At 39.1% G+C, this 14,237-nt stretch overlaps 1 protein-coding gene across 1 annotated transcript in view; it reads left to right on the forward strand.

Annotated features, from left to right (window-relative positions):
* Positions 1-5,745: 5,745 nt before the first annotated feature.
* The window catches only part of LOC122538858 (cell wall integrity and stress response component 1-like), a gene marked incomplete at its 5' end in the record, with an annotated part of 109,081 nt that continues 100,589 nt past the window's right edge, over positions 5,746-14,237 (forward strand). Inside the window, one exon of the mRNA XM_043673321.1 lies at positions 5,746-6,076. Within this exon, the coding sequence (XP_043529256.1) occupies positions 5,746-6,076 (331 nt within the window). The remainder of the gene's footprint in view (positions 6,077-14,237) is intronic.

A 14,237-nucleotide genomic window follows, 5' to 3' on the forward strand; every position in this document is an offset into this window, starting at 1 on the left:
TTCAAAAATTTCGCTCTGTTTGCAAACATTGGTCTGTTTATTTTGGGTCCCAGTATTTATTTACATTTCTTTGATTGTTTGTTTTGGTTTACAATGTTTACATATTTTTGATGTCAACACACTTTGTTTTCAAAAATTTCCGAAAATTTTCCGTCGGATTTTCGAAAACTTTGAAATTTTGCTCTGTTTGCAAACATTGGTCTGTTTATTTTGGTTTGCAATGTTTATTTACATTTTTTTGATTGTTTGTTTTGGTCTCCAATGTTTATTAAATTTTTTTGATGTAAACACACTTTGTTTTCAAAAATTTTCGAAAAATTTCAGTCGGAATCTTGAAAACTTTGGAATTTCGCTCTGTTTCCAAACATTGGTCTGTTTATTTTGGTTTCCAATGTTTATTTACATTTTTTTGATTGTTTGTTTTGGTTTCCAATGTTTATTTNTTGTTTTCAAAAATTTTCGAAAATTTCAAATCGGAATTTCGAAAACTTTGAAATTTCGCTTTGTTTGCAAACATTGGTCTGTTTATTTTGGTTCCCAGTGTTTATTTACATTTTTTTGATGTAAACAGGCTTTGTTTTCAGAAGGTTTTAAAAATTTGCTAGTGGAATTTTGAAAATTTTGAAATTTCGCTGTTTGTGTTGAGCACTGGGTTGTTTGTTTTGTTTTCCAATGTTTATTTACATTTTTTGATTGATTGTTTTAGTTTCCAAACAGTCCAATATTTGCTAACAAAGCGATATTTGAACATTCCGAAATTCCACTTGCAAATTTCCGAGCATTTTCGAAAACAACATGTGTTTATACGTGAAAAAAATGTAAATAAACATTGGAAACCGAAACAAACAAACCAATGTTTGGAAACAAAGCGAAATTTCAAAATTTTCGAAATTCTACTTGCAGATTTTCGAAAATTTTTGAAAATAAAGTGTATTTACATCATAAAAACGTTGTAAACCAAAACAAACAATCCGCTGTTTGCAAACGGAGCGGAATTTCAAAATTGTCGAAATTCTTCCATAAATATATACAATATACAATATGTATGTATGTATGTATGTATGTATGAAGGGGATATAAAAAATTGGAGAAATGGAGGCAAACCTCTTGAGAAGTTGACGATTGTAAGACGCTACACGAATAAATGAAACTCGATGAATATTCGATCGGTCCGATCTTCAACGTAAGAAAAAGAGAGGAAGGGAGCATGGATCAATAACCATACTGTGAGCCGTGATCGGCTCTGTTAATTTCTGATCGCGTGATCCGTCGCCTTAATTAACTCTCAACCAAGTCTCTCCCTGATCTCATGATATATGCCTCGTGTCTTCTTTAATTGAATCCAGTCCGGCTAGCTCCTCCTCTCCGATAACACGCTGCTGGTTGTTATTGTTCTCATTGTTCTTACGTAATACTTCTTTAGCTTTATGCCGAGACGATTGCCTGGGATATTCTTTTCTCTACACTGAAAAGACGACGCGCGTTTTGCCTCTGTTCATGTATTAAATAAAGTTCTCTGGTGGAGTTGCGCAGTACGTTCTGAAATAAAATTGTATGCGAAGGAAATCGAAAACTTGGATCCCGAGTTGTTTCCCGAGGAAATTATTTTTAACAGTTAGTCTAACTAAACTTTCTTTTCGTCTTCAGCCAGTGTGAGTGAGAAACTTGAATTGATCTATTTTGAAAAAATATTTCCTCGCATCGTCGGACACAGTTCGAGATGAATAATTTAAATGCCCTCACTCACAAACGAAACCAGCCTGGATATACGTAATTGCGTGTTTGATAAAAATTGGTGATCTCCGAGAGACGAGTCGGCGGGTCGACGGTCCTGCAGCAAGGCTGATTATACTCTCGGCATGATAACAAGTTTGAAACTTCTCGTGTTTTAATCAAAGAGAATTACAAGAGAAACTCTCTCTCTCTCTCTCTCTCTCTCTCGAATTATTTCGCGATTATTCATTTAGTCAGTTCGATCGTGAATGGGGAAAAAGGCCCCGAACGGTAGTCGAAGTCGTCGACTTAAAAGGAGCATCGCCGAGGCAGGAAACATTTTTCATTTCAGTGGAGAGAGAATCGCGGCGGGCACGGCCAGGAAGTTGCTTCTTTCTTCCTCTCCCGACAATAGTGACGAGCTCACTATTGCGATGGGAATCCAACGGGCTCCTGTTCATTCGAGAGCGATTGCTTCGGATGTTCTTCAACGAACCGGCGGTCTATCTAATTATAAAGTTAAATTAAATATTGATACGCCGGTGTTCTTGGTTGGCCTCGTCGAACAAGCTTTGTCTCATGTCTTATGGGCTCCTCTCTGCGATCTCTCTCTCTCTCTCTCTCTCTCTCTCTCGATTCCGGACGTCGTAATTTTATTCTTTTCGAACCGATTAATCCTCTTACTGCTCCGCGGTAACGGTGATCAGCCATTTGCTGCAGGTATTCGCCGTGTACGAGCATTATGATCATGCGATACATTGGCGTTTCTCTGATATTTTGGTATCTTTTCGTTTTAAACGCTGCATCTGTAATGTTCTTTCTTTCGAATCAACTATAATATTTAGCTGAGTATTTGTTCCATGTTACAATTCACTGCGACTACTGCGAAAGACATTTCCTTTTTATTCATTTGCTTTTCAATTTCTGAATCTTTCGATACCATATAGTTTGATCTTTTTTGATTATTCTGCAGTAAGATATTGTTGAATATTTACCATATACAGGTATTATGATTATGTGATGAAATTTTTGATATTTTCATATTTTTCCTTTTCTTGGGGGGGGGGGGGGAATACTCTTATAATTTGACGATTTTCGTACTCTCTTTATTGACCACTGTAATCAACCATTGCTAAGTATTTACTATGCATTACAATTAATTGCGAACTCCGAAAGAAATTTAATATATTTTCAAATTCTGAATTTGCAATTTCAATTTTTTCATCTTTTTGCTATCATCACTAATATTTTTACTATGGCGATTCAACGAAATTTGGAATTATTTTAGTATTTCAACTTTTTAAACTCTACGTAGTTAATTCTATTTCTTGGTCTGAGTAGCTTGATCCTTCTCATAAAACCGTGGGGAATTTTATACACATGCAGGAAGTTTAAATTCACAGCGTTGCGCACGATACGCGGAAACATGTAAAATATTAAAGATAAAAGTATTAAAAACGTTTTTGCGTACGTTCTACTTCGTCAATTGCATTTATTACACGTCGCTGAATAAATTCGACGAAATTTGCAACTTTTGTTTAATACTTCTGGTCTGAACGTTGAATTTCATTTCCTCTATTTTTTATTGTCTTCGCGTACGCTCTCGTACGATCGGTCGCAAATCTTTTTTAAACGCGATTGAAATTGTTGGAACGTGATCGTCCGCGTGTGTTTCTACACGTTCGTGGAGCACCGAGTGGTAGTTGACCGGATCTCGATCGTAATTGGACCGTGAGTGTAAATCGAGTTTTAATATAGCCCAGAGACAATGAACCTTGAAGCTCGCTTGCAGTCGATTGCTAAGAATTATTCCCTCTTCCTTTCTCGCGCGAGAAAGACACGCGTGTATCACTATTATTATTGACTGGAATTACACTCGAGCCACCGAAATGGTCGAAAATAATTTTTTTACCTACATCACATAGACAGATTTATTTTAAAATAATCTTTCTAGACAGATGTATCTTTATTTTATAATACGTAAAGATAGATATATTTCGTGATGATCCAAGTTTGCAGATTTTACTATGTTACAATCCTTTCGAGTAATTTTTATAATACATGTGAGTGGAAAATTGCGTCCCTTGTCGTATTGTAAACTTCTTTTTCATTTCTTTCATACGATTTTTATATTCTAGTCGACGACAAATATATGTTCCAAATGCCAATGTTCAGCGATGCTGGTGAAGAAGTCGATCGAAATGAATTACGAACGCCGCGTTGATCCTCGATGGATTAAAACCCATTCTTCTACTCTAATTGTCAAAATTTTCATTCGGTTTGACGCTCTCGTTCGTCGTTAATGGCACGGTAAAACTCTCTTTAGTTTACACCGAGGCCCCTTAAACAGAGTGGCGGGTGGTAATATACCAGTGGCCGGTTCATTAACACGAAACGAACATTCCCAGCGAGAAGTTTAAATTATCTAAATCTCATGTCAGAGCCCGCGAATTAGCCGCGGCTTTATTGTAATCCCCGCGAGCTTAGCCAGCCATGTTTCAATCCACCCCCTCCTCTCCCATTAATTCCGCGATTTTTCAGCAGTTTCGTATCCGCTCGTCGGAATTAATCTTCGAAATGAAGATGGAACAAAAGCGGAAGCCAATTGCCGCGAGTCCCGCGGCGAACTGCGAAACGCGGTTAACGTCGCGGAATCCTTTTTTGCGCGCGCGCGCGCGGTTCCCTGTAAACGTTAAAAAAAAAAAGGAAGAAAAAAAATACTTCAATCCCGGGGTAACGTTCAATGAGATTATCTGTAGCGGATTTTTTTTTTTTTTTCGAATGAACGCGATAAATCGGGGGATGAACGCACGAAAAGATTAAACGTCTGCGATGTATTTCGCTTTTTCTCCTGCGTTTTATTCTCTCTCTCTCTCTCTCTCTCTCTCTCTCTCTCTGTTTCTCTTTTATTATTATTATTACTATTACTATTACTACTACTATTATTATTATTGATATTATTAAAGAGATTATTTGTAGGTTGTGGTTGGTTTGTGGGAGTTTTGTCGAAACGTACGTAGTACGAAAGTGTAGACGTTATTGGAGATATGAATTAATTATGGTTAATTTCGAGTACATTGTAAAAATTGATTTTGTTCATGTGAAACAGAAGAGTAATCGCGGAATCCGTGGTATAACAGTCGCGAAATAATAGTATATTAGTGTTCGACAATAATTATTTATTCTAAATAAACGGGAAGAATCTCCCTCTTTTTTTTCTATAGAAAACTGAGTCATCGAGATGAAAACTCGATATATTATAATTTATACAAATGTAATTAAATTCTCGTTTTGGGGCAGCAAGTCTTGCTGGAAAAAGATTTAATTTTACTAAATAGTCCGTCCATTTCGTTATACGATACATATTATTATATTGTATTATTATTTATATACTGATATAATTCAATTATCTTTATAATGATAGAAGATAATTCAATTATAATCTAATTATATTCACGCTGCATTGATATTTGAGTTCCAAATGTTTGCGTTTATAAATCAAATTAAATTAAACAAAATATATATTTATCTACCTACAAATTAAGACTGTATCATTGAAATATTCAATATGCTTACAAACAGGCGCGAAAATCTTCCTATTCTTAAATAAATAATATCGTCCCACAGAATTGAAAGACCTGGCGCACAAAGTGTTAATATATACGTGTAATATATATTACATTATGAATAATTATCTATGAAATATGAATATTGTTATCTATGAACATTATTATAAATATTATCATAAATATTATATCTATGAATATTATTATAAATATTATCTAAATATAATATTATCTATAAATTATGAAAATAATTATCTATGAATTATAAATATATAATAACAAATATCTATGAATTTTAATATATTTATATTGTGACTAATTATCTACGAATTATAATGTATACGAATACAACAATATGTTACGGTGACAATAACAAGAACGTGTCACGATCTAAAAAATGGCCTGGCGAGGAAAAAAAAGATGTAATACGATGTAAAACGCGTGGACGTGTTGTGTCGTGTTGCAGAGCCTGGAGGAGCGCGAACGCAAGCACGCGGTGCACAAGGAGCAGCTGTCTCGCGAGCAGAGGTTCCTCAGGCGTCGGCTGGAGCAGCTGACGAACCAGACGGGCCTGCACGGGTTGCACGGCCTCCACGGCCTCCATGGGTTAAGCTCGAGCGCCCCGACCGGCTCCTCCTGTGGTCCTGGAGCAGCCGCCGCCGCCGCCGCCGCGGCCCTACTCTCAAAACGGCGCAGCGTGTCCGAGTGCTCACTCGGCACTGCCTCGTCCACCAGCTCCACGGCCAGCTCCAGGAACTCCGACAGGTCTGCAGGCAGTCCCTCCGTCTCGGAGTCTGGTGAGTCTTTCACTTCCTCTATTGCTTGCTGGTGGTCTCTACTTCGAAAGATCGCGCTTGACGCTCGACGATAGAACATACCTCGCGGCGTGGATACTTTTTTTTGGGGGCGGGCGGGGGGGGGGAGGAGGAGGGAGCGGTATTATTATACGCTTGATAGTGAATAAATTTTATTACCGTTGAATAATTTTATCTAAATGTAGATGTAGATATTCTAACTCTAATGGCCGAAGATATCTCAATTTGAAGTAACGTGCCGAAGTTCGTCAATTTTGATTTGTTCCATTTAGAATCGGAGGTGGGGAGGGAGCGCTATTATTGTACGCTTGATAGTGAATAAATTTTATTACCGTTGAATAATTTTATCTAAATGTAGATGTAGATATTCTAACTCTAATGGCCGAAGATATCTTAATTTAAAGTTAAATACGTGCCGAAGTTCGTCAATTTTGCCATTTAGAATCGAGAAACACAACGACAACAATCGTTAAAACCCCCGATCAGACTCTCGATCAAACAAGGAACATTATTGGCTCGGCTTGGCAACTTTCTTTCTGGTTACACACACAGAGAGAGAGAGTGTTCCCCTGTTCATTTAAATATCGTCTGTTTACAAGCCACGCTGACGATCAGGGCGATCGCGTAGCATCCGAGAGACCCGCGCAAAATTCCACCGAGCGCAAGCTATTTCGCGGAGGAAGTTGAACCCTTTGCATATCAATATTTAATTTAACTTTGTAATTAGCTGGGGGCCTCCTGTGTATTCGTTTAAGAACACGTAAATCGATGGTTCTCGGGTGTTTGTGGAGGAACGGTGGGGACCTTCTTCGCTTTGAAACCAGGCTTACATGTCGTTTACATTGAACGAAAGAATGAATTTTTGCTCCCTTCTTTCTTTTTAGTCTTTTGTCCTGTTTGACGAAAAGAGAGTTGGATGTTGTACTTGAAGAATAGAATGATTATGAGAGTAATATATTGACACGGTTTACAGATGTAGTTGAAAGTCAAGAACACTATCGATACAATTTTCATACATCGACATTTAATTCCTTCTTGCGTGAAGTATGCCTGTGAAACGGTACATTGAAAATAAATAATACAGTTGAAATGAAAAGAGAAGTTGAAGCGAGGCAGAGACTGTTATAAAGAAGAGAAATTAATAGACATTAACAGAGATTGAAAGTAATTAAATGTTCCAACAGTTAGCAATCGAAGATTTGAGTATAGTGTATTGATACATTTTAATTTATTTGATTCTGTGATGACTGAAAGTTGGAAATTCCAGTGATGATGACTATTTTATATAAACACATCATCTTATTTGACACGATGTTATTTATAATACAATAACAATGATGTAATATTACTACAGTAACTTACTATAATTATTTGTTTGGTCCATTTATATACGAAAAGAAAGAAGAAAAGATGCAAAATGTGAAAACGATCATCGAGTTTCAAATGTATATACTTTTTAATTATATTTTCAACGTTGGTGAATCAATTTGATTGATTTGTGCACGGAGTATTAATAAAATACTACGCTCTTTTTATCAAAAAAAAAAAAAAAAAAAGGAAAAAAAAATAGAACTCGAGAAACTAAATGCACGGGGTCACAAATTGCGAGGTCTTTCGCCGCGACGTTTGACGAAACCGCGAGAGCTGAAGAGAGCGTGGAGGAGATCGGAATCATTTTTACGGGCTCTCAGCAGAATCGTTGCGTATTACCGTGAGTTCGTCCCAGCAACGTCGAGTGAGGAACCGGCTGAGTCAGCAGTCCGTTAGCAAACTTCCGGCTCGTTCTCCGCCGCTTATGAAGTTCTGCTACGTAAGGTGGAGGCCACCGAAGTTGGAGGCCGGCCGATAAAAACTTGTGCACGCGACGACAACGTGTTCCTGTTGTGCGCGATCGACCAACCGGCCGGTCTCTTTCGTTTCTCCGACCTTGCTTTTGTCCGCCGTTTTCCCACACAAAATCCACTAACATTCGTCGCGAAATTTTGAAATTTTTCATCCACAAAGTGCTCTACGTGCTCCCATTCAGCGAAACTATAGTCTAAATTCTTTTCGTAGTATCTTCTAAACAACTTTAATGTTTTCAAAGAGTACAGAGAATATTTATTAAAAGTCAGTAGAAGCTATTCAAACACTATAACGAGGGGGCCTATAATTTAGGTACGTAGAGGGGTTACGTTTCGAATGTTCGAAGGTTATCTCCATCTTTTTTCTCCAACGGAATAATATGTTTCTCATCCACTGCACGACTATGCACTCGACATTCTCTCGTAAGAAAGTTAATTAATTTCATCGTCTCCAGGAAATTCATTTATCCTACGATCTACCATAATTATAATTTAACTGTCTACCATAATTATAATTCAACTGTCTGTATGATTTAATTTCTCATCGATGGTTCTTGACACAGCGAAACGAAATATAATTCTCACCGATTAGCCAAATTTAAAGCGAAATCGCGTCGCGAGCGTCAACAACGTTTTTCTCAGAAAATCTCGTATTTATTCGTCTCGAATCTCGCAAGGTTTCAGAATATCCACCGAAATTCTTCCCAGTGTCCGACAATAGAACCGAGGAGTAATTCTGCCAGAGTTTTCTATAAATATCACTGGCAAGTCCAATGCCAGCAACGAACGATCCTCTCGCGCGTTAAACGACTGCTTGGCGATTCTCGGGTTGGTTCGACGTTGGTCTCCGTCGTCTCTGTACGCGTCCCGAGGGTGGAAAATAACCGGCATTCATCCTCTATCTGGTCGCGGTGTTTACGAGTCTGGCTGCCGCGGAAAGATACAGCCAGCCGTCCCCCCTATCGAGAGTTCTGCATCCGATTTCAATCTGCGGGCCGCGGCGCGAACGTAACTCGCGCGAGAGATCGAATCGAAATGATAAGCCGACCCGAGCCGAACGTTTTTAAACTTGCCACTATTCGTTTCCTCCTTCCCCTTTTCTTCTTCTTCTTCTTCTTCTTCTTCTTCTCGTTCTTCGTCCCTCATCCCTTATTTTTCTTACACATTTCTCGGTCATCGTTCCTTTCGACGTAGGTGTTCCTACGTCGCGAACCACCCTCGCCTGAAATATTACAGTCGCCGTATAAATTAGACCAACGATCATCGATTTCTTATATCTCGACTCGAGCCATACGCTGCGTGCATCGTTTGTGAATTTCGACATCGCTCGGTGATGTAACGCGGGTGGAACTAATTGGCGAGTCTGGAACTTCGTTGCTTGCTCGGAGACGATGTTTCGCCGTGAGCTTGGAAATTCGAATGTCTCCGAATCGAACTCTGGAAACAGTGTTAATTGATTCGACGTATTCCGGCTAGCACTCTGAAACGAAAACGCAGGGTACATCGGGAATTTCTGAAAAGTCGTAATACAAATACACAACGTGAAAAAGAACATGTACGCGTACGCTCGAAACGCAGAGTTAAATTTTCCGATTCATTTGGAAAATCGGCACGTAACAGAACGTAGGTGATAATAAATCTGTGACAATACAGTTGTGATAAATTTCTACAAGATAAACACAATATAATAAGGTAATCAGAAATTATTTATAATATTGTAATATATATGATATATATATATATATATTATATAATATATAATATAAAATAAATATTATAATATAATATAATATAATATAAATTATAATATTAAATATTAATAATATCATAATATAATATAATATAATATAAATTATAATATTAAATATTAATAATATCATAATATAATATAATATAAATATTATATAATATTAAATATTAATAATATTATAATATAATATAAATAGTATATAGTATTATAATTATAATATAATATTATATATAATGTTTATAATCAGAAATTATTTATAAGTGATTATCAGAAATCATTTGTATCGCGGTACGAAAATCGGTTAAAGAATAAATAATAAAGCGACCGCGGAAACGCAATCTAGTTTAACGCGCAGCATTGTTCGTGCACAAAATAGCAAAGTGACAAAATATCTTTGATTGAACGAAACGAACGTCAAACAGTGTGGAATTTCCTCCGGCCGGATGATCGTCTGTCCCCGACGAGTCTCTCGTGTGGCGTTCGAATTTCGAAACGAGCGGAAACCGCGAAAACGCGTTCACGCTCTCCGCGGAAAACGGATCGCACGGTCGAAGGAGGTTAATGAACTGCGGGAACGTTGCGTGCCAGTGGCCTGCCCGGCAAGATAACGCTAATAAGACGCGGAATAGCGGCAGCTGAATTATCACTGGGAATAATGGAAGCTCCTTTCGCGGAAACGCGTCGACAGGATCGGGTTTCAGCCCCCTTATCACTCGGAAATCGAACACGAAACGGGCTTCGAACAAACAGGCTACTCGAATCCGTGCGTCGAATATATTATAGACCGACGTGCGCGGGCGCGCGCGCGTGCAACTCTGTGTAACTGTGTATAACGTTTTCTTCGGAACAATGGCTGGTGACAATGCAGCGATAAAGAAGTTTCTTTTTATTTTATTCTCGCTTGCGAATGTTCTATTCTCTACTTCCAAGACAAGCTTGAACTGAATGAGGTGTCAGACTACGCGATGAAGTTAGTTTTAACACACACACAGGCATATAGTGTGCACATATATATTCCATCTATTGGAAAAATGAACGTGGTTACTTTATATATATATGTGTGTGTGTTATATATATATATATATATACGTCCATCTATTGAAAAAATGAACGTAGTTACTTTTTGGCCAATCCAACAGAGCAAAACCAACAACTTTCAACAAAACGACGTTCAACTGAATCTCATCTCTCGAAATCCTTAGTAACATCATCCCCTTTCGCTGAGAATCTGAAAATCATTCAAGAGACACAACGCCTCCACCTGCCGCACAACCCCCCCACTATCTCCCAATCTGTTGTCGCAAATTTTCTCTTCGACGGTGCACGCTGCAGCGGAAGAGTTGTTGATGGCATCGAGCACCCGCTCCCGCCCCCCGCCGCTCCGTGCATACGCGCGTTCGACGCCGCGAGGTAAGCGTGAAGTTTGCGGGCAAACGGGCGTTTAATGGCCGTGTCGTCGTTTCGTTTCGGCAATATGCAAAAGTTTGCGTCCCGGGGCAGACTTCGTCGTTGAGTGTCGTTTAGCCGGTGCTGCAACGGCGGAGGCCACGTGCAAGTGGAAGCCAGCACCGCGCGCTCCGCGCTCGCTCTAATCCCCTTAGTTGGGGGCGAAGGGGGAGGGACAAAATTTTGAGGGTTAATCACGTTACCGGTGATATATCGCCGGTTGTTTTCGGCGACGGCGAAGCCTCTGAAAGGATTGAAGCCCGGCAAAAATGAGCACTAGCTAGCCCGCACTAGCCTCCGAAACTGGCCTCTCCTGCCCATTCTCGCCGACGCCGCGACGCCTTTTTCCTTCAGCGCCGCTTAACTCTCGCGTCCGTTCGCGCAATTACGGGCTGAATTGTTTTCCTCTCTGTCTCTCTTTCTCTCTGTCTGACTCGTAAGTGGATTATTTCAATCTTCAGATAATAATAACTGGCGTTTTTATCAATTCCCTTGCGCTGGCAACGCAATTTGCGGACCATAACGAGTGACCGAGCCGTATACAATGATTCGTCGCTTTCATTTTTCTTTCCGAACTCGTCAAGCGATTGAGAAGTAAGCCTGGGTTACATTTAAATGTACACGAAACTGACGAAAACTGTTGCAATTCGGGGACAGATAATTGTCGAGCGCTAAAGACGTTAATAACTGTATACGTATCGGTGTTGTTATTGAATGATTTACACAACTCTCCAATGACGATGACGATATTTCTCAACAATTTTCACGAATCCGACGATTTTACTTCATCGTCGATTTTGAACTGCGACCGATCGCTCGAACGAAGGATCCGCCATACGAGTTTACGTATGTACAATACATCGAAGATCACTCGGATCGGTGAAATTTCGTTGTGAAATCAGACGAGGAGCAGGCACTGTCGTTACCCGTTGACAGTGGCAAATCTGATCTGCCGCTGACAATAGAGAGATCGTGTGGGAGGGAGGTGAACCTGGCAAGGTTCCTAATACGTGTGATATTGATGTTCCTGGATCTCGACTACGGCCGCCAGACTCTCTCGCCCTCCTTATCTCGATTGGAACGCGGAGGTCGCCGGTGTCTTGCATGTTATCGGGGGCCGGCGTTGGTGGGAAAATCAAACGGGATTCGAATACCGTTTGGCGGAGGATTGTTGTGCCGCGGGCAAATTGGCCGTTCGCACGGCTAATTGCAACTAGCCGGCAACAATGAGGCAACGTGACGGCCGCATGGCATTACGTCAATGGCCGATGGCTCTTAATTATGACCCGCGACCACTTCCATTCGATCTGCTTCCGAGCAAATTGCGAACAGGAGGGGGCCCTATCGATTATATTCCCCTCTGTTCTTCCTGTCCTCCCAGCGATCGCGATCTCTGTCTCGCAACGTCGTTCTTCTATCTTTCTCTTCGAAGTTTCTGATCGAACTCTGTAAATTCTGGAATTTGGGGGGGGAGGGGGGATTCTGGAATATCTTTTCTCGAGGATTTTGTCTTGAGGAACAGATTGATTTGTTGAAGCCACATATCACACGTATAGTTTGTGGTTGCGGATGTTCATTGTGAATGATATTTCGCGAAAATATACGGGGTGTAGGTTAAAATGTGTAAATGTTGTTTATAACGTATCTATTTCTTTAGTCTCTTCAAATTCATACCAGAATATTCCGGATGTAAATCACGTAGGATAATTGTACAATTAGACAACAGTAGATTTATACAATTATGTTTCTGTCTAAACAGAAATTGGCATTAAGTTTGACGATATATACCCGTCTATATCTTTAAACTAATCGATAATTATGCAAAGACGCATTACTGACAGATTAAATAGATTGAACGAAAAGCCCGTTGAATATATTAAGTAAAAAAATCCGATAGTAACAGTTGAACATTGCGCTTTGTATAGTTTTATACAACATTTGGTATTACGTGTACACCGCGCGATTTTGCATTTTAAAATCCCTTATAAATACATCCGCCTTTACACGAAGGTATACCGAGGAGGTATTATACGGAGGTATTTCAGTCGATAGTGGCTTAGGAGATCCACCATCCTTAATCCACGGTGGCTTTTAGTGATCCTGTTCCACTGGATTGTCCACGTTTTCCTTAGCGGGTTCCGGTGTTAGCCCATACACCGGTTCGCTCACGAAAGCTTACCTCGTGGCTCCAGGTGATCTGATTCGTCCACGTTTGCCTATCCTTTGGTTCCCGATGTTAACCATACACTGGATCGTCCGATCCTTCACTAGAATCCTAGCTTATCCGTAAACCTAGGACGCGTGCTTGACCCTAGTCCTTTGCTCCCGCAGCCGTAACAATTATTTGGGGTTGAATCTTGGGGTTCGTATCTCGAGAGGAGTTCTTTTTAAGATCCCCGTTTTATTGGGTTTTATTGGGACGCTCGTGAGGTAAGCCTTCAAGAATTATTATCTTTCTCGATATATGTACATACGGTCTATCGTTTACTGTCTCTCGTGCAAGAGTATATTTGCAAATTTGTAAATGCGGAATTTCAATTTTATTTTAATATATATTAATACTTAATATTTAATATGTATATTAAAAAAAAAATATATATATATATATAGTCGACAGATTATTATACATTGTACAAATGTAATATTTACATTTATTTAGTCTTGTAAGAAAATTATATTGCACAAATAAATATAAACAATAGAGCGACTTCAACACTTTGAGTATTTAGTATACACATATGTATAATATACACTATTTGCAAGATTTAAATATTTAATATTTATATAAAGAAAGGATTTTTAACACTTTATTTATTTATTTATTTATTAGTTAACGTTCTGTACGATCTTTGGATCTTATTTTGCAGCCAGAATCGAATCCAATGACAAAAGCATCTACTCGATTCGAAATTACAGTCGATTCGCTGGCAGAAATTTCCGGGGAACAATTTTACAGATGGAGAGAAATCTGAAGAAAATGCAAACTACATCGTCTTTCCATATTTTACATGTCTCTCCTCTCTTTTTCATATTTTCACGTACTTTCCGTATTTCCGCTCGTTTTTCCACAACCTTTCTTCGTTACGCTTCAAATAAACATCTC

The sequence above is a fragment of the Frieseomelitta varia genome, unplaced genomic scaffold, assembly GCF_011392965.1.
Source record: "Frieseomelitta varia isolate USP_RPSP 00005682 unplaced genomic scaffold, Fvar_1.2 scaffold_182, whole genome shotgun sequence".
Classification (NCBI taxonomy): Eukaryota; Metazoa; Arthropoda; class Insecta; order Hymenoptera; family Apidae; genus Frieseomelitta; species Frieseomelitta varia.